Source organism: Phyllobates terribilis, unplaced genomic scaffold (assembly GCF_046119375.1).
Source record: "Phyllobates terribilis strain yellow unplaced genomic scaffold, ASM4611937v1 Scaffold_7__3_contigs__length_470593459, whole genome shotgun sequence".
Lineage (NCBI taxonomy): Eukaryota > Metazoa > Chordata > Amphibia > Anura > Dendrobatidae > Phyllobates > Phyllobates terribilis.
In genome coordinates, this window is record NW_027362767.1 from 173,428,121 (window position 1) to 173,449,598 (window position 21,478).

The 21,478-nt window shown below is 46.6% G+C and overlaps 1 protein-coding gene across 1 annotated transcript in view; it reads right to left on the reverse strand.

Annotated features, from left to right (window-relative positions):
• ZC3H6 (zinc finger CCCH-type containing 6) overlaps window positions 1–21,478 on the reverse strand; it is a 71,368-nt gene that overhangs the window by 20,856 nt on the left and 29,034 nt on the right. Inside the window, exons 5-8 of the mRNA XM_073639534.1 lie at window positions 16,300–16,442; window positions 13,054–13,167; window positions 12,468–12,579; window positions 2,718–2,827 (exon numbers count right to left, since the gene is read on the reverse strand). Of these exons, the coding sequence (XP_073495635.1) occupies window positions 2,718–2,827; window positions 12,468–12,579; window positions 13,054–13,167; window positions 16,300–16,442 (479 nt within the window). The remainder of the gene's footprint in view (window positions 1–2,717; window positions 2,828–12,467; window positions 12,580–13,053; window positions 13,168–16,299; window positions 16,443–21,478) is intronic.

Genomic DNA, 21,478 nt, shown 5'->3' on the forward strand with positions numbered 1-21,478 from the left:
GGTTAGTTAGTGTTTTCATATGTGCCCATGATGCAGAAATGCTCCGGATTTTTCCTGAGCGTTTCTGCATCTCCCTGGCAGAAAAAATGCATGTGGATTGTACATGCGGATTGTGCATGCGGATTGTGCATGCGTTTTCCTGCCAGGGACAAGCGGATGTGAAGCGTTCTTCACATGCATTTCCGCATGTTTCCTGCGGGTTGACAAGCGCTTTCCAAGAGATTTTAGCATCACTTGGAAAGTGCTTCACAACTTGGTCACACTATATAAATCCATGCAAACGGCGAAATATAGTGTGACGGTAAAAGAATGGTAAAAAATAAATATTATACTAACCCTCTCATGGCCCCCGGTGTCCTTAGCGATCCGTCCTGGCTTCCCGGCAGCTCGCGGTGGTCAAAAAGGACCTGCCATGACATCATTTAGTCATGTCAGCGGTCGCGTGGCCCGTCACGTGACTAAATGACGTCATGGCAGGTCCTTTTCAGACCATCGCGAGCTGCCGGGAAGCCAGGACGGATCGCTAAGGAGAACGGGGGCCATCAGAAGGTAAGCATAATGTAGATTTTTTATTTTATTCTTTTTTTTTTTTACAGGTTCTATGGTACCCGGGTCCGGAGGAGAGTCTCCTCTTCTCCACACCCGGGTACCATCCGCACATTGAACTGAATGATATCCGAACGTACAGATCCAGTGATGCAGATATCATGCGTTCCAATGCAAGTCAATGACGGCGAAAACGCCACGATTCCGCAAAATAATTGGTAGTGCTGAGGATTTTTACGCAATGATAATCCGCAGCGGAAATTTCTGCAGCATGTGCACAGCACATGCGGATTATCATTGGGGAACATAGCAGGACTTCTACCATGCGTTTTTGCAGCGGAATTGCTGCTGCGGAAACACTTAAAAAACGCATAGTGGGCACACAGCCGTAACATGATTTTCCTGAGCCCATGAAAGCACCCTTATATTCCCTCCCATCACTGGTAGAGGGTGATCACTTAATTTCCTTTGTGGTGTTTGATTCACACGGTGTGTAGAAGGAAAAATCATGGGATATATAACTATTAAGTAGTGTCCTCTGCAAACAACTGAGATGGTGGAGAGGTGCCGCCCTTTTATTCCGTAGGTTTCCAGTCCTTGAAGGGCGGATCCCCTCTCTCGTGGTGCGGACATGGGCTCAGGAAAATCACATTATCGGTAAGTAATTTAGTGTTTTACCATTTAAGGAACTGAAAAAAAAACTTTTAAGTGTGGTGAAATGGTTAAAAAAAGAACTCCCACAATCCTGGGTCTTGTTTAGTCAGTACAAAGGCAATACCATTTTAGGCTACTCATGGCCTTTTATTGCGTTGCTTTTTAAGGGAGATAGAGCAACTGAAAAAAAGAGGATTTTTGTTACTTACCTTAAAATCTCTTTCTTGGTTGCTTCATTGGGGGACACAGAAGAGGCCCCTGTGGGCATTGGCGTACACCCCTGATTTCCTGGGTCTCTTAATGAAGCGATTGAGAAAAGAGGATTTTTGGTACTAACCGTAAAACCCCTTTCTCTGTTGCTCCATTGGAGGACACCGGAAGCCATGGGTGTACGCTGCTGACACCGGAAGCCATGGGTGTACGCTGCTGACACCGGAAGCCATGGGTGTACGCTGCTGACACCGGAAGCCATGGGTGTACGCTGCTGACACCGGAAGCCATGGGTGTACGCTGCTGACACCGGAAGCCATGGGTGAACGCTGCTGACACCGGAAGCCATGGGTGAACGCTGCTGACACCGGAAGCCATGGGTGTTCGCTGCTGACACCGGAAGCCATGGGTGTTCGCTGCTGACACCGGAAGCCATGGGTGTTCGCTGCTGACACCGGAAGCCATGGGTGTACGCTGCTGACACCGGAAGCCATGGGTGTACGCTGCTGACACCGGAAGCCATGGGTGTACGCTGCTGACACCGGAAGCCATGGGTGTACGCTGCTGACACCGGAAGCCATGGGTGTACGCTGCCTCTCTGTGGTTTCCTGTGTCCCCAATGAAGCGACCAATAAATGAGTAATTCTTGAATTTCAATTTTCTTTTGGGGTTAAAAAGTTTCATACTTTGAAGAGGTTTAATTTATTAATTTTGTTACTTTTGCATGAAGGAAAAGGAAGAAAAAAAAAAACACTTTTTGATACATTTTAATTTTTTTTTAGGTGACTTGAACCTACGATGGTTTGTACTATAATAAAGGTGTATTTCTGTAGATAGTACAGGTCACGGCCTCCTATTAAGCCTTTTATGAGGCCACCCTACTGCCATGTGGACCCATCGGTATTCTGAACAGATGCAAGCACAAGTCACTTACATAAGGATGTCGGAGATGTACAGTAGCATTTATATAACCAGCAGTAATGGGAGTCGGCTCTGATCACTGCTATTAGAGGCAGCTGTATAACACAGCCGGCACCCAGCGTGCATGGAGCGGGCCCAGCCATCACTGATCCATCGCCGACCCAATGGAAGCAGACAGAATATAACATGATCAAACCGGCCACACATGGTGAAATGCAATTTACCCACAGATTACCACCGTGTATGCAGGTAAACAATGTTACTGCTTAGCGGACAGGTCCCAATAACTCTACTCATTGATGTAACAACTAATCACAGCCATGTTGGCACGTCAGGACTATGGGGAGGTCTGTCAGCTTCTTTCTTATTCGGCCAGAGACACTCACCTTGTGCAGCAACTCCCGGCTTTCGTCGGTGAGAGGGTCGTGAGAGAACTTGCAGTTGTCTCTTTGGTAGCATTTTGCACCCGTATGGTGAAACTTACAAGGAAATTCACGTATGGCATGAAGTGTTAAGGGCAACTGAACAATGAGGGCACAACTTGGATAAGTCCGTCTCATGAGAAGACGGGTCCGTCTCATGAGAAGACGGGTCCGTCTCATGAGAAGACGGGTCCGTCTCATGAGAAGACATAAACAAGGTCATAAACAACAGCATAAAGGGAAGCTGGCACAGAGTTCTTACAGTACAGACCATAGGCACCATACATCAGACACTGGCGAGGTTTCTGCATCACTTGTGCCTTGGATGACAAGCGTGAAGATCTCCCCTGCGGCTTCTCCTTTCCACGATCCTTTGCGTGCTGCATATGACCTCCGGTCAAAGGACACAACAAAAACAACTCGCTGAGTTTATTTCCAACTAAAGAAGAAAAAAAGACCACGTAAAAAAGCCCATGACAAAAAAACAAAACAAAACTAGACTTTACAGGATGTTCCCCTGACAGCACCATGGACGACGTCCTCCTAATCCTTCCAGGGACAGGAAACACGAGAGGTTAAAAGCCCTCCCCCCCTCCAGTGTTTTTCCTGTCCCTGGGAGGATAGGAACAGGAGAGGAGCAAGTGGTCCGTGGACCAGAAGATCTTACTGGATGCGGACCCAGGGGGATAGGGCGGCCCAGCTTCTCCTTACCCCTGAGAAGATGTCCGCAGGCCGACTCCCCCCCCCCCCCCAAGGGGGGTTCCTCAGCCTAGGCCAGTGTAGCGCTGCTCCTGGCCTGGGAGCCGCTTCCCTCGGGCAAGGGCTCTCGGCTCCAGCGCAGCTCTCCTAAGCAAGAAGCCTCCAGGACCTATGGTGACGTACTTCCGGTGACGAGCTAAGGTATGCACGGGAGCCCGCGCTTTTTGAAAATTTAAAAGGCACAGTCGGTGTGCGTTCCAGGTGGAAAGCATGAAGCAGAGAAGACTGCGGGAACAGGTAGTATAAAAGGCTTGCCTTTGTCCTGTATATCTGCTGTGCTGGTGACTGTAAGGATGGAGGACTCTGGTAAAACTGAGACCCCATCTGAGCCTTCCGTGGTGCACGTGAGTAGGAATGAGCCTATGGAGCAGGGGGTTGTCTGGGTGATTCTGGCTATAGTCTCCCCAATAATTAAATGATATATTCCGCCATATGCTTCTATGTCTCATAGGACAAGGTTTCCACTAATCCGACAGTTAAAAAGGATAACAAAAGTATACGGGGAAGCCTAAGAGATGTGCCATTTGTAACACCAAGTTGCCCCTAGCCTATGGAAAATACTTGTGTTAGAATTGTACTTCCAGGATTGTTCGGGAGGAACAGCCGTCCATCCTGGCAGACATGAGATGCATGATCAGGGAAGAGGTCCAAGCTTCCATTTCTGGCCTAGTTTCATTCCAGGCAGTCCTACCTGGGCCCTAGGCAAAGAGGTCGAGGTGGGAGATAGAACTTAGTTCAGAGGATGAACCACAATCCTACGAGTCTGAAGGCCGACAATTAAGACGACATGGCTTCCAACCCGCCAGAAGAAGGAAAGAGATACCAGCTTTCGTCAGAAGATACGGACGAACTCTTGAAACACCATGCAGGTGGAAGAGACTCCGAAATCTCATTCCATACAGGATGAGATGTTCAGAGGCCTCAGATCACAGAGAAACAAAGTTTTCCTGGTTAATAACCATATCTGCGCTATGATCCTAGAAGGGTGGGAAGACGCCAAAAAAAGACTAGTCATCCCAAGGGACTTTAGACTCCACCTACCATTCAACCCTGAGGACATTAAAACATGGGAGGAGATTGCCAAGATTGATGTCTCGGTAGCTAAGATAGCAAAAAAAATCTTCAATTCCACTTGAAGACTCTTCTAGTCTGAAGGATCCGTTGAACAGAAAGGCGGATGGCCTTTTAATAAGGTCCTGGGAGACTTCAGCTAATTAAGGCTTTCTATAATTAATAATAATCATTAAGGCTAATATTGCGGCAACATCCGTTGCGAGATCTATGTTCATGTAGGTCGACGATCTTGAAGAACAATTAAGATCTAAGACTCCTAGGAATACTATCCTAAAATCACTTCCCTTACTGAGACTGGCGATAGAGTTCATGGCTGACGCTTCAGCAGAATCCATCAGTTTTGCAGCCAGGAATGGTGCGTTATCAAACGCAACTAGAAGAGCCATATGGTTAAAGACATGGTCAGGGGATAGTCAATCTAAAAACAAACTATGTTCAATCCTCTTCTCAGGAGCTAGTGTTTGGGCCTGTTCTGGATGATATTCTGGAAAAGGCATCAAACAAAAAGAAAGGGTTTCCCGAGGAGAAATAGAGCAAATATCAACCCTTTTGTAGAACTCGTCCCTTCTCGTCCTATCAGCAAGAGCATAAAGGGAAAGGAAAGGTTGGTAGATGGAGTAACCCCAGAGGAGGTAGGGGCTATGGCTCTGGGAAACAATGACACCATGCGTGTAGGGGGGAGACCGAGTCAGTTCATCTCAGGCTGGCAGGCCATAACTCAAAATCAGTGGGTGTTAAAAACTCTTGAGTTCAATGTACAGGATAGAACTTTGCCAGTCCCCACCCGAAAGATTAATTTTGACCGAGTCCCAGCCTACCAGTAAAAATTTCCATGTGGTCAGATTCAGAACCTTCGGCAAATAGGAGCGATAGTAGCAGTTCCCCGGAACAAACCGTTTCAGGGTCACTACTCGAGACTGTTTTCCATAAAGAAGCCATCAGGAGAAAAGCGGGTAATTATAAACCTGAAGCCGTTAAATCGGTGGGTAACACACAAGCGCTTCAAAATGGAGTCGATCAAGTAAACCATACCTGTTATAAGACAAATACGCAGTGATATGCACACTGGATCTAAAAAAGGCATACTATCATGTCCCCATTATTCAACAATATCAAAAATACCTTTGCTTCGCCATCAAAACCGGCAATCAGATTTATCATTTCTAGTTCTGTTGCCTACCCTTCAACCTAGCCTCTGCCCCCCGGGTCTTTACCAAGTTAGTAGCAGAAATTGTAGCCTACCTAAGGAAAACAGGAGTCATCGTAGTCCCTTACCTAGACAACTTTTTACTTGTGGCCTGTTCTCAGCTAGAGCTGCAGAAAAACATAGATTTTACGGTGTCCACTCTCAAATATCTAGGTTGGTTGATAAATTGGGAAAAGTCGGACCTAAACCCGGGAACCAGGTGGTCTTCTTGGGGGTCACTTTAGACTCCCGTCTAAGAACCTCGTTTCTACCCACGGTAAAACAAAAAACGATAATAAAGTACTTCAATTCTCGAATAGTCGTTGCTCGATCAGGTCAGCAATGAAGATTCTCGGATTGATGACGGCTTGCATTCCTTGTGTGAGGTGGAGTCTATTTCATTCAATGGAGCTGCAGAAAGCAATCCTGTCTTTTTGAGACAAAGAGCAACTGTCCCTAGACAAGTTAATGCCCCTATCTCGGATAACAAAAGAGAGTCTGGGGTGGTGGACAGTGCCGGAAAATCTTCAGATAAGTGTAGACTGGGTTTTCTCTCCGGTTGTAATCATCACGACCGATGCAAGTCAGTCAGGCTGGGGTGGCCACATAGATGAAAAATATTTTCAAGGGGCTTAGTCCCTGGAGGTTCAGGCTATGTCATCAAACTACCAGGAACTCCATGCCGGGTGTAAAGTTCTTTGGCGCAATATTCACCTGGTGCAGAACAAACACAAAGATACTGTTGGACAATACGACGACGGGGTCTTTTCTGCGTCATCAGGGGGGCCCGAGACACACAATACTTCAGGGTCTGGCATCAAAAATATTTGTCTGGGTGGTAAAGCTGTCCCTATCAGTCTCGGCAGTCCATTTAAAAGGGGCTCACAATCAGGTAGCAGATTTTCTGAGCAGACAAGAAGTTCTACCTTCAGAATGGGAACTAAATGAGGAGGTTTTCCACACTTTGTGTCGCCGGTGGAGTGTCCCACAGATAGACCTGTTCGCAACAAGGAAAAATGCGAAGGACAAAAACTTTTACTCCCTAAATCCCCGGGACAACCCAACGGGTATCGATGCGTTATCCCAGGCATGGTCATAAAGTCTTTCTTACGCCTTCCCTCCCTTACCATAGATTCCGAGGGTCCTAAGGAAAATACAGGAGCATCAGCTAAAAATAATTCTGATAGTTCCCTCCTGGCCAAGAAGGAGTTGGTTTACCTTTTGTCCAGGATGACCCTAGAGGATCCAATACTACTTCCCTTAAGGAAGGAGCTTCTTCTCCAAGGGCCGGTCTTATACCAGAATGTGGACTGACTACACCTCTCGGCTTGGATCCTGAGAGGCAGCTTCTGAAATACTGATGGCTGTCAGATCAGGTTATAACTATGTTACAGGCGAGTCGAAAACCAGTCAACCAGGCTATTTATAGAAGAATCTGGAAGAGGTTCTGTTCAGAAAGTGGAGGTGCTATAGTGGATATAACAAATCCTAAAATCTCAAAGATCCTAGATTTTTTACAGGCGGGGTTTAACAAAGGTCGGAGGCCAAGCACTCTAAGAGTTCAGATCTAAGTGCATTACTTGACACCCCTCTAGTCTCCCATCCATGGATAGCCAAGTTTGCAAAGGCAATTCAGAGACTAAGGCCTTGGGTAAAAAGATCAGTTCCTCCGTGGGATCTTAATTTGGTGCTTAATGCCCTATGCAAGCAGCCATACGAGCCAGCCAAGGAAATTAATATCAGTAAGCTTACCCTCAAGACAGTCTTTCTAGCTGCTATCACCACTGCTAAGAGGGTGGGGGAACTTATTCATAGAAGATCCATACCTTCAGATTTATGATGATAGGATCGCGATAAGGTTAAAACCAGGTTTTCTACCTAAGGTAGTCTCTACAAAAAATATCAATCAGGAGATTGTCCTGCCATCATTTTGCCAGGTCCCAAAAAATCCGAAAGAACAGTTTTTTCATTCCTTGGATGTGAGACAGTCGGTCATAAATTATCTTGAGGCCACTCATGATTGGAGAATAGATCATAACCTGTTTATCCAGTATGCAGGTAAGAATAAGGGGAAAAGAGCATCTAAGAAGACCATCGCCAGGTGGATTAGATCCTTGATAGGTCTTGCTTATTCAGCAGAGGGGAAGAGTCCCCCGGTTGGGATGAAAGCCCACTCTACCTGCGCAGTTTCTACGTCTTGGGCAGAGAGAGGTGGAGCCCCTGCAGAACAGATATGCACTGCAGCGACTTGGACAAGTCGGAGTACCTTTTCTAGGCACTATAAATTAGATGTCCTGGCAGGGCAGGGAGTAGCTTTTGGCAGGAAGGTTCTCTATGCGGTAGTCCCACCCTAGGGGGAAATACTTTGGTATTCTCCATGGTGCTGTTAGGGGGACGTTCTGGAAAGCGGTACTTAAGACTTAACGGTAATTGTGTTTCCAGGAGTCCATCCTGACAGCACAATTACTTTCCCTCCCTCATTGATATCTATGCATTGTGAAATAACATATATACACTGCTCAAAAAAATACAGGGAACACTTAAACAACACAATGTAATTCAAAGTCAATAACACGTCTGAGAAATCTACCTGTCCAGTTATGAAGCAACACTGATTGTGAATCAATTTCTCCGGCTTTTGTGCAAATGGAAGAGACAAGTGGTAGAAATGATAGGCAATTAGCAAGATACCCCCTAAAAAGGAGCGGTTCTGCAGGTGGTGACCACAGACCATTTCTCTATTCTCATTCTTTTTGGCTGTTGTTTTGGTCACTTTTTCATTTTGCCATTGCGCTCACCTCTAGAGATACAGTAGCATGAGGCGGTGTCTACAGTACAACCCACAGAAGTTGCTCAGGTAGTGCAGCTCATCTAGGATGGCACATCAGTGCGAACTGTGGCAAGAAGGATAGCTGTGTCTGTCAACACAGTGTCCAGAGCATGGAGCAGATACCAGGAGATGTGGAGGGAGCCATACAGTACAGACCAAAAGTTTGGACACACCTTCTCATTTAAAGATTTTTCTGTATTTTCATGACTATGAAAATTGTACATTCACACTAAAGGCATCAAAACTATGAATTATCACATGTGGAATTATATACTTAACAAAAAAGTGTGAAACAACTGAAAATATGTCTTATATTCTAGGTTCTTCACAGTAGCCACCTTTTGCTTTGATGACTGCTTTGCACACTCCTGGCATTCTCTTGATGAGCTTCAAGAGGTAGTCACCGGAAATGGTCTTCCAACAATCTTGAAGGAGTTCCCAGAGATGCTTAGCACTTGTTGGCCCTTTTACCTTCACTCTGCGGTCCAGCTCACCCCAAACCATCTCGATTGGGTTCAGGTCTGGTGACTGTGGAGGCCAGGTCATCTGGCGTAGCACCCCATCACTCTCCTTCTTGGTCAAATAGCCCTTACACAGCCTGGAGGTGTGTTTGGGGTCATTGTCCTGTTGAAAAATAAATGATGGTCCAACTAAACGCAAACCGGATGGAATAGCATGCCGCTGCAAGATGCTGTGGTAGCCATGCTGGTTCAATATGCCTTCAATTTTGAATAAATCCCCAACAGTGTCACCAGCAAAGCACCCCCATACCATCACACCTCCTCCTCCATGCTTCACGGTGGGAACCAGGCATGTAGAGTCCATCCGTTCACCTTTTCTGCGTCGCACAAAGACACGGTGGTTGGAACCAAAGATCTCAAATTTGGACTCATCAGACCAAAGCACAGATTTCCACTGGTCTAATGTTCATTCCTTGTGTTCTTTAGCCCAAACAAGTCTCTTCTGCTTGTTGCCTGTCCTTAGCAGTGGTTTCCTAGCAGCTATTTTACCATGAAGGCCTGCTGCACAAAGTCTCCTCTTAACAGTTGTTGAAGAGATGTGTCTGCTGCTAGAACTCTGTGTGGCATTGACCTGGTCTCTAATCTGCGCTGCTGTTAACCTGCGATTTCTGAGGCTGGTGACTCGGATAAACTTATCCTCAGAAGCAGAGGTGACTCTTGGTCTTCCTTTCCTGGGGCGGTCCTCATGTGAGCCAGTTTCTTTGTAGCGCTTGATGGTTTTTGCAATTGCACTTGGGGACACTTTCAAAGTTTGCCCAATTTTTCAGACTGACTGACCTTCATTTCTTAAAGTAATGATGGCCACTCGTTTTTCTTTACTTAGCTGCTTTTTTCTTGCCATAATACAAATTCTAACAGTCTATTCAGTAGGACTATCAGCTGTGTATCCACCTGACTTCTGCACAACACAAATGATGGTCCCAACCCCATTTATAAGGCAAGAAATCCCACTTATTAAACCTGACAGGGCACACCTGTGAAGTGAAAACCATTTCCGGTGACTACCACTTGAAGCTCATCAAGAGAATGCCAAGAGTGTGCAAAGTAGTCATCAAAGCAAAAGGTGGCTACTTTGAAGAACCTAGAATATAAGACATATTTTCAGTTGTTTCACACTTTTTTGTTAAGTATATAATTCCACATATGTTAATTCATAGTTTTGATGCCTTCAGTGTGAATGTACAATTTTCATAGCCAGGAAAATACAGAAAAATCTTTAAAATGAGAAGGTGTGTCCAAACTTTTGGTCTGTACTAAAGGAGGGCAACAACCCAGCAGCAGGACCGCTACCTTCGCCTTTGTGCAAGGAGGAACAGGAGGAGCACTGCCAGAGCCCTGCAAAATGACCTCCAGCAGGCCACAAATGTGCATGTGTCTGCACAAACGGTTAGAAACCGACTCCATGAGGGTGGTATGAGGGCCCGACGTCCACAGATGGGGGTTGTGCTCACAGCCCAACACCGTGCAGGACGCTTGGCATTTGCCACAGAACACCAGGATTGGCAAAGTCGCCACTGGCGCCCTGTGCCCCTCACAGATGAAAGCAGGTTCACACTGAGCACATGTAACAGACGTGACAGAGTCTGCAGACGCCGTGGAGAGCGATCTACTGCCTGCAACATCCTTCAGCATGACCGGTTTGGCAGTGGGTCAGTAATGGTGTGGGGTGGCATTTCTTTGGAGGGCCGCACAGCCCTCCACGTGCTCACATGAGGTAGCCTGACTGCCATTAGGTACCGAGATGAGATCCTCAGACCCCTTGTGAGACCATATGCTGGTGCGGTTGGCCCTGGGTTCCTCCTAATACAGGACAATGCCAGACCTCATGTGGCTGGAGTGTGTCAGCAGTTCCTGCAAGATGAAGGCATTGAAGCTATGGACAGGCCGCCCATTCCCCAGACCTGAATCCGATTGAGCACATCTGGGACATCATGTCTCGCTCCATTCACCAACGTCACATTGCACCACAGACTGTCCAGGATTTGGCGGATGCTTTAGTCCAGGTCTGGTAGGAGATCCCACAGGAGACCATCAGCAACCTCATCAGGAGCATGCCCAGGCGTTGTAGGGAGGTCATACAGGCACGTGGAGGCCACACACAATACTCAGCCTCATCAGGAGCATGCCCAGGCGTTGTAGGGAGGTCATACAGGCACGTGGAGGCTACACACAATACTCAGCCTCATCAGGAGCATGCCCAGGCGTTGTAGGGAGGTCATACAGGCACGTGGAGGCCACACACAATACTGAGCCTCATCAGGAGCATGCCCAGGCGTTGTAGGGAGGTCATACAGGCACGTGGAGGCCACACACAATACTGAGCCTCATCAGGAGCATGCCCAGGCATTGTAGGGAGGTCATACAGGCACGTGGAGGCCACACACAATACTCAGCCTCATCAGGAGCATGTCCAGGCATTGTAGGGAGGTCATACAGGCACGTGGAGGCCACACACAATACTCAACCTCATCAGGAGCATGCCCAGGCGTTGTAGGGAGGTCATACAGGCACGTGGAGGCCACACACAATACTGAGCCTCATTTTGACTTGTTTTAAGGACATTACATCAAAGTTGGATCAGCCTGTAGTGTGTTTTTCCACTTTTATTTTGGGGGTGACTCCAAATCCAGGCCTCCATTGGTTAATAAATGTGATTTCCATTGATGATTTTTGTGTGATTTTGTTGTCAGCACATTCAACTTTGTACAGAACAAAGTATTCAATGAGAATATTTCATTCATTCAGCTCTAGGATGTGTTATTTCAGTGTTCCCTTTATTTTTTTGAGCAGTGTATATAGAGATTAACAAATGTGTTGCATCCATCCTGTTATGGTACTTAGAAAAAACACTGGTGGGTGGAGAGGGGTGAGGGCTTTTAACCTCTTGTGTTTCCTGTCCCTGGAAGGATTAGGAGAACGTCCTCCATGGTGCTGTCAGAATGGACTCCTGGAAACACAATTACCGGTAAGTCTAATTACCACTTTTTCAGCACTGAAGGGACCTTCTTCTAGATGAATACTTTGGTGGAAGACCTTAAAGAATCTTTTAGTAGAGCTGATAATCAGGAACGAGACTTCCCACAAAATTACATGAGGAACGAGCATAACAGGTGATTAACTCCTTTATGTCGGCGTGAAGTTCAGCATTACCGGCAGCACGTCACCCGCTGTAGACAGGACATGTGCTGCCGACACCCTGCTGCTGTATGGGGGGGGGGCCACATTAGCCAGCGTTGCTCGTCATGCTGTGTAAACACGACGGTAATGACCGACTTATCAAATACAGCTGAGTGCTGCTGGTTACTGGCCCGCGATCGTCACACGAGGCTGTACATAAAGGATATCGTGCATGTAGATGCAGTTCTCTCCGCGGGTGCAAAATCCTTGTATGTAAAACTTGCAGATTTCCTTCTTCTTTTCTATTTCGGCATCGTGATCAAACTTGCACTGATCTCCCTGAAATAAGACAACAGCGCCATCAGTTTCCATTAATAGGGACCGTCTGCAGACACTTTATAAAAAGGGAAATTAAGAAATCTTGATCATACACGGGGATAAAGGTTAGAGCGATTGCTCTAGGGAGCGCCATCGTTACAACACGAATCTTTACTTTCTCCCCTTTTCTGTGCTGGGGATGTTTTTTCAGGGGGAAAGCTAATGATCTGAGCTAGACCCCTTCATACACATCACGGCAATCTCTTCTGTAATAACGAGTCCCGCTGCTTCTCTACAGTTCAGCAGTATATCAGTAGCCCGGGCCATCAGATCAGAGCCCTGCGACCTCCTCCTACCTACCGGCATCCTGATTAATAAGCTGGGCAAGGACTCACGAGGTTTTCAGGGCACTTGTCTGACCACCAGACTACAGATGTAGCCACAGGACCCCTTCAATGTTTTTGCTAACCGGTAGTTCTGACATTTTTTTCTTACCTTGATACAACGCGCCTCTAGGAAATACTTGCAGATCTGTTTGCCCTTGCGTTCCACCGTATGCTGGTTAATGAACTCCTGACTCATAGTCACCCATTTCTTCTGTTTATTGTCCTGTTGGGGATTAAAGTGAATATTGTTAGAGCAGCAATACTAGGAAATTCTCACACGAAACCACAGCACGTCGCAAGGGTGAGAAACAGAAGAAAAAGCCAGAACAACGAGTTCATGGGATAGTGTAGTTCTTAGTGTCAGCCTCCTGATGGCAGCAGCTTACACCCATGGATCCTGTGTCCCCAAATGAAGCTATAGAGAAAGGGATTTTAGAGTTAGTAACAAAAATCCTCTTTTTTTGGGAACAGAGGAGATCAGGGATGTATGCTGCTGCCACTAGGTGCTGTCCCTTTGGTTTCTTGTATCCCCCAAAGAAAGCTACACGAAAGGGATTTTATAGTTAGTAACAAGAAAAATATTTAGATGTGAGAGTCCTCAGTCGTTGATACCTTTTAATGGCTAACTGAAAAGATGGTAAACATAGCAAGCTTTCCAGACTACTCAGGCCTCTTCATCAGGCATAGTATACCACAAAATCTGAAGAGTCACATATTTATACACATTAGGACACAGAATAAGGACACATCTGGGGTTCTGTATGTAGGGAAAAAACTTAGAGGACAAGGATGAATCATCTTCACCGCACAATAAAAGAAGAATAATAGATCTACCTGTAGCCAAGCATTTTTGTTTCCCTGATCACAACATCACAGACATGAAATTATTGGTATTAAAAGGTAACTTCAAATCTCAGAGAGACAGAAGAGTCTCAGAATATAAACTAATGGTGAACTTTGACACCTTCAGAACAGGAATGAATGGGTCGCATGGATTCATGTCATTCCACATCAACTAAGGAATGTGCTCCTCAGAGCTTTGGGGTCATCATAACAGTCCTTATCTAGGAACCAATCCAATATTTACAGCCAGAACTGTTTACCTTTCTCCCACAGTAATAGCTCTGCTTAACATTACCTGTCTCATCTATTGCATTATTTCTGTGTCCTAATGTGTATAAATATGTGACTCATCAGATATCGGGTTATACTAGCCTGATGAAGAGGCCTGAGTAGCCTCGAAAGCTCGCAACCTGTTACCTAACTGAAAACATGCTATCAACCACTGAGGACTCTCAAATCGAAATATATTTCTATCTACTGGCTAACACGGTACAAAAAAAAATATATTATATATATATATATATATATATATATATATATATATATATATATATATATATATATATATAGTACAGACCAAAAGTTTGGACACACCTTCTCATTTGAAGATTTTTCTGTATTTTCATGACTTTGAAAATTGTACATTCACACTGAAGGCATCAAAACTATGAATTACCACATGTGGAATTATATACTTAACAAAAAAGTGTGAAACAACTGAAAATATGTCTTATATTCTAGGTTCTTCAAAGTAGCCACCTTTTGCTTTGATGACTGCTTTGCACACTCTTGGCATTCTCTTGATGAGCTTCAAGAGGTAGTCACTGGAAATGGTATTCACTTCACAGGTGTGCCCTGTCAGGTTTAATAAGTGGGATTTCTTGCCTTATAAATGGGGTTGGGACCATCAGTTGTGTTGTGCATAAGTCTGGTTGATACACAGCTGATAGTCCTACTGAATAGACTGTTAGAATTTGTATTATGGCAAGAAAAAAGCAGCTAAGTAAAAAAAAAACGAGTGGCCATCATTACTTTAAGAAATGAAGATCAGTCAGTGTGAAAAATTGGGAAAACTTTGAAAGTGTCCCCAAGTGCAGTTGCAAAGACCATCAAGTGCTACAAAGAAACTGGCTCACATGAGGACTACCCCAGGAAAGGAAGACCAAGAGTCACCTCTGCTTCTGAGGATAAGTTTATCCAAGTCACCAGCCTCAGAAATCACAGGTTAACAGCAGCTCAGGTTAGAGACCAGGTCAATGCCACACAGAGTTCTAGCAGCAGACACATCTCTACAACAACTGTTAAAAGGAGACTTTGTGCATCCGGCCTTCATGGTAAAATAGCTGCTAGGAAACCACTGATAAGGACAGGCAACGAGCAGAAGAGACTTGTTTGGGCTAAAGAACACAAGGAATGGACATCAGACCAGTGGAAATCTGTGCTTTGGTCTGACGAGTCCAAATTTGAGATCTTTGGTTCCAACCACCGTGTCTTTGTGCGACGCAGAAAAGGTGAACGGATGGACTCTACATGCCTGGTTCCCACCGTGAAGCATGGAGGAGGAGGTGTGATGGTGTGGGGGTGCTTTGCTGGTGACACTGTTGGGGATTTATTCAAAATTGAAGGCATACTGAACCAGCATGGCTACCACAGCATCTTGCAGCGGCATGCTATTCCATCCGGTTTGCGTTTAGTTGGACCATCATTTATTTTTCAACAGGACAATGACCCCAAACACACCTCCAGGCTGTGTAAGGGCTATTTGACCAAGAAGGAGAGTGATGGGGTGCTGCGCCAGATGACCTGGCCTCCACAGTCACCAGACCTGAACCCAATCGAGATGGTTTGGGGTGAGCTGGACCGCAGAGTGAAGGCGAAAGGGCCAACAAGTGCTAAGCATTTCTGGGAACTCCTTCAAGATTGTTGGAAGACCATTTCCGGTGACTACCTCTTGAAGCTCATCAAGAGAATGCCAAGAGTGTGCAAAGCAGTCATCAAAGCAAAAGGTGGCTACTTTGAAGAACCTAGAATATAAGACATATTTTCAGTTGTTTCACACTTTTTTGTTAAGTATATAATTCCACATGTGTTAATTCATAGTTTTGATGCCTTCAGTGTGAATGTACAATTTTCATAGTCATGAAAATACAGAAAAATCTTTAAATGAGAAATTGTGTCCAAACTTTTGGTCTGTACTGTATATATATATTTTTTTCCCTGTATAGTTATTAACAAAAATCCTCTTTTTTCACCATTTCAGTCCATTTTTCAGTACGTGTGGTAAAGGAAATTAGGACATTTAAAGCTACAACTCGTCCTGCAAAAAACAAGTCCTCATGTCAATAGAAATATAAACGTATGGCTATTGGGAAAAAAAAGGAGGGGAAAAACGTAAACAAATAAAAAAAAATAAAAAAATAGTAATTATGGGAAAATAACTAAACAAACGCTCACTGAGAAGGGGTTAAAGTAGTAAAATGTACATGTCGTCAGCGTTATCTGTGCTCCTCACCTCTTGGAAGCAGTCTTGGTAATAAGGGTTCAGACCTTTATGTGAACCTCTTCCTCTGCCTCGATCTTTATGAATCGTTTTCTTGTGCGGGCCGGGGCTGGGGCCGAGGCCTCGTGCATAGTAATACCCTTTCTGTTCTGCTCCTGGAAAATATCATGTTATTAAAGGGTTTTTTTTTTTTGTTCTTCTTATTTAACGTAAATGCATGTATTTGGGGCTAAAAAAAATATTTTTTCAATTAAGTTAAATTACAAATTTTGCACCATTTGCCTTCTATAGCCTGTGTATTTCTGGCCAGATACATGAGTTATCTGAGAATCTGTCAGTGAAGCTAAATGACGGGAAGTTTGTTGCTCTTTTATCTGTCTTTTTTTATGCTCCTCTCAGCCAGTTTATGACCACAGAACAAGTCAAAGCTGAATGTGTAGGGAAACAAAGTCCGTAAAAGCAAAATGTTTAATAAAGCCCAATTGTCAAAAATTATTTTTACTTAGCTATAAATAAATGCATTAAGTAAAAAATATACATAAAATAAAGAAGTCCCCAAAGTTGGACACCCCTCATTAACTTTGGAAGAAATGCAACTTTGTTTAATGCTTTACGCAAATAGGAACTGAATAATAAAATAAGAAATCACATTGCCCACAAAACCAAGGGCTGTAGTGTCTTCCGGCCTCGGTAAAAGTCATGCTGTATCATACGGCAGCACGTGGCCCTGACAGAACAGTAGAGTAATAGGTGCTTGCACGCAGTGATTACCTGCACGTGGCCCTGACAGAACAGCAGAGTAATAGGTGCTTGTACGCAGTGGTTACCTGCACGAGGCCCTCATAGAACTGTAGAGTAATAGGTGCTTGCACGCAGTGGTTACCTGCACGAGGCCCTCACAGAACAGCAGAGTAATAGGTGCTTGCACGCAGTGGTTACCTGCACGAGGCCCTCACAGAACAGTAGAGTAATAGGTGCTTGCACGCAGTGATTACCTGCACGTGGCCCTGACAGAACAGCAGAGTAATAGGTGCTTGCACGCAGTGGTTACCTGCACGAGGCCCTCACAGAACAGCAGAGTAATAGGTGCTTGCACGCAGTGGTTACCTGCACGAGGCCCTCACAGAACAGTAGAGTAATAGGTGCTTGCACGCAGTGATTACCAGCACATGGCCCTCACAGAACAGCAGAGTAATAGGTGCTTGCACACAGTGATTACCAGCACATGGCCCTCACAGAACAGCAGAGTAATAGGTGCTTGCACGCAGTGGTTACCTGCACGTGGCCCTGACAGTACAGCAGAGTAATAGGTGCTTGCACACAGTGGTTCCCTGCACGTGGCCCTCACAGAACAGTAGAGTAATAGGTGCTTGCACGCAGTGGTTACCAGCACATGGCCCTCACAGAACAGTAGAGTAATAGGTGCTTGCACGCAGTGGTTACCTGCACGTGGCCCTGACAGAACAGCAGAGTAATAGGTGCTTGCACGCAGTGATTACCTGCACGTGGCCCTGACAGAACAGCAGAGTAATAGGTGCTTGTACGCAGTGGTTACCTGCACGTGGCCCTCACAGAACGGTAGAGTAATAGGTGCTTGCACGCAGTGGTTACCTGCACGAGGCCCTCACAGAACAGTAGAGTAATAGGTGCTTGCACGCAGTGGTTACCTGCACGTGGCCCTCACAGAACAGTAGAGTAATAGGTGCTTGCACGCAGTGGTTACCTGCACGAGGCCCTCACAGAACAGTAGAGTAATAGGTGCTTGCACGCAGTGATTACCAGCACATGGCCCTCACAGAACAGCAGAGTAATAGGTGCTTGCACACAGTGATTACCAGCACATGGCCCTCACAGAACAGTAGAGTAATAGGTGCTTGCACGCAGTGGTTACCTGCACGTGGCCCTCACAGAACAGTAGAGTAATAGGTGCTTGCACGCAGTGGTTACCTGCACGAGGCCCTCACAGAACAGTAGAGTAATAGGTGCTTGCACGCAGTGATTACCAGCACATGGCCCTCACAGAACAGCAGAGTAATAGGTGCTTGCACACAGTGGTTACCTGCACGTGGCCCTCACAGAACAGCAGAGTAATAGGTGCTTGCACGCAGTGGTTACCTGCACGTGGCCCTGACAGTACAGCAGAGTAATAGGTGCTTGCACACAGTGGTTCCCTGCACGTGGCCCTCACAGAACAGTAGAGTAATAGGTGCTTGCACGCAGTGGTTACCAGCACATGGCCCTCACAGAACAGTAGAGTAATAGGTGCTTGCACGCAGTGGTTACCTGCACGTGGCCCTGACAGAACAGCAGAGTAATAGGTGCTTGCACGCAGTGATTACCTGCACGTGGCCCTGACAGAACAGCAGAGTAATAGGTGCTTGTACGCAGTGGTTACCTGCACGTGGCCCTCACAGAACTGTAGAGTAATAGGTGCTTGCACGCAGTGGTTACCTGCACGAGGCCCTCACAGAACAGTAGAGTAATAGGTGCTTGCACGCAGTGGTTACCTGCACGTGGCCCTCACAGAACAGTAGAGTAATAGGTGCTTGCACGCAGTGGTTACCAGCACGTGGCCCTCACAGAACAGTAGAGTAATAGGTGCTTGCACGCAGTGGTTACCAGCACATGGCCCTCACAGAACAGTAGAGTAATAGGTGCTTGCACGCAGTGGTTACCAGCACATGGCCCTCACAGAACAGTAGAGTAATAGGTGCTTGCACGCAGTGATTACCAGCACATGGCCCTCACAGAACAGCAGAGTAATAGGTGCTTGCACACAGTGATTACCAGCACATGGCCCTCCCAGAACAGCAGAGTAATAGGTGCTTGCACGCAGTGGTTACCTGCACGTGGCCCTGACAGAACAGCAGAGTAATAGGTGCTTGCACACAGTGGTTACCTGCACGTGGCCCTCACAGAACAGTAGAGTAATAGGTGCTTGCACGCAGTGATTACCAGCACATGGCCCTCACAGAACAGTAGAGTAATAGGTGCTTGCACGCAGTGGTTACCAGCACATGGCCCTCACAGAACAGTAGAGTAATAGGTGCTTGCACGCAGTGATTACCAGCACATGGCCCTCACAGAACAGCAGAGTAATAGGTGCTTGCACACAGTGATTACCAGCACATGGCCCTCACAGAACAGCAGAGTAATAGGTGCTTGCACGCAGTGGTTACCTGCACGTGGCCCTGACAGAACAGCAGAGTAATAGGTGCTTGCACACAGTGGTTACCTGCACGTGGCCCTCACAGAACAGTAGAGTAATAGGTGCTTGCACTCAGTGGTTACCAGCACATGGCCCTCACAGAACAGCAGAGTAATAGGTGCTTGCACGCAGTGATTACCAGCACATGGCCCTCACAGAACAGTAGAGTAATAGGTGCTTGCACGCAGTGGTTACCAGCACATGGCACTCACAGAACAGTAGAGTAATAGGTGCTTGCACGCAGTGATTACCAGCACATGGCCCTCACAGAACAGCAGAGTAATAGGTGCTTGCACGCAGTGGTTACCTGCACGTGACCCTCAGAGAACAGCAGAGTAATAGGTGCTTGCACGCAGTGGTTACCTGCACGTGGCCCTCACAGAACAGTACAGTAATAGGTGCTTGCACGCAGTGGTTACCTGCACGTGGCCCTGACAGAACAGCAGAGTAATAGGTGCTTGCAAGCAGTGATTACCAGCACGTGGCCCTCACAGAACAGTAGAGTAATAGGTGCTTGCACGCAGTGGTTACCAGCACATGGCCCTCACAGAACAGTGGATTAATAGGTGCTTGCAAGCAGTGATTACCATCACGTGGCCCTCACAGAACAGTACAGTAATAGGTGCTTGCACGCAGTGGTTACCTGCACGTGGCCCTGACAGAACAGCAGAGTAATAGGTGCTTGCACGCAGTGGTTACCTGCACGTGGCCCTGACAGAACAGCAGAGTAATAGGTGCTTGCAAGCAGTGATTACCAGCATGTGGCCCTCACAGAACAGTACTAGGTGCATGCACGCATTGGTTACCTGCACGTGGCCCTCACAGAACAGTAGAGTAATAGGTGCTTGCAAGCAGTGATTACCAGCACGTGGCCCTCACAGAACAGTACAGTAATAGGTGCTTGCACGCAGTGGTTACCTGCACGTGGCCCTCACAGAACAGTAGAGTAATAGGTGCTTGCACGCAGTGGTTACCAGCACGTGGCCCTGACAGAACAGCAGAGTAATAGGTGCTTGCACGAAGTAGTTACCTGCACGAGGCCCTCACAGAACAGTAGAGTAATAGGTGCTTGCACGCAGTGGTTACCTGCACGTGGCCCTCACAGAACAGCAGAGTAATAGGTGCTTGCACGCAGTGGTTACCTGTACGTGGCCCTCACAGAACAGCAGAGTAATAGGTGCTTGCACGCAGTGGTTACCTGCACATGGCCCTCACAGAACAGTAGAGTAATAGGTGCTTGCACGCAGTGGTTACCTGCACGTGGCCCTCACAGAACAGCAGAGTAATAGGTGCTTGCACGCAGTGGTTACCTGCACGCGGCCCTGACAGAACAGTAGAGTAATAGGTGCTTGCACGCAGTGGTTACCTGCACGAGGCCCTCACAGAACAGCAGAGTAATAGGTGCTTGCACGCAGTGGTTACCTGCACGTGGCCCTCACAGAACAGTAGAGTAATAGGTGCTTGCACGCAGTGGTTACCTGCACGAGGCCCTCACAGAACAGTAGAGTAATAGGTGCTTGCACGCAGTGGTTACCAGCACGTGGCCCTGACAGAACAGTAGAGTAATAGGTGCTTGCACGCAGTGGTTACCAGCACGTGGCTCTGACAGAACAGTAGAGTAATAGGTGCTTGCACGCAGTGGTTACCAGCACGTGGCCCTGACAGAACAGTACAGTAATAGGTGCTTGCACACAGTGGTTACCTGCACGAGGCCCTGACAGAACAGTAGAGTAATAGGTGCTTGCACGCAGTTGTTACCTGCACGTGGCCCTCACAGAACAGTAGAGTAATAGGTGCTTGCACGCAGTTGTTACCTGCACGTGGCCCTCACAGAACAGTAGAGTAATAGGTGCTTGCACGCAGTGATTACCAGCACATGGCCCTCACAGAACAGTAGAGTAATAGGTGCTTGCACGCAGTGGTTACCTTCACGTGGCCCTCACAGAACAGTAGAGTAATAGGTGCTTGCACTCAGTGGTTACC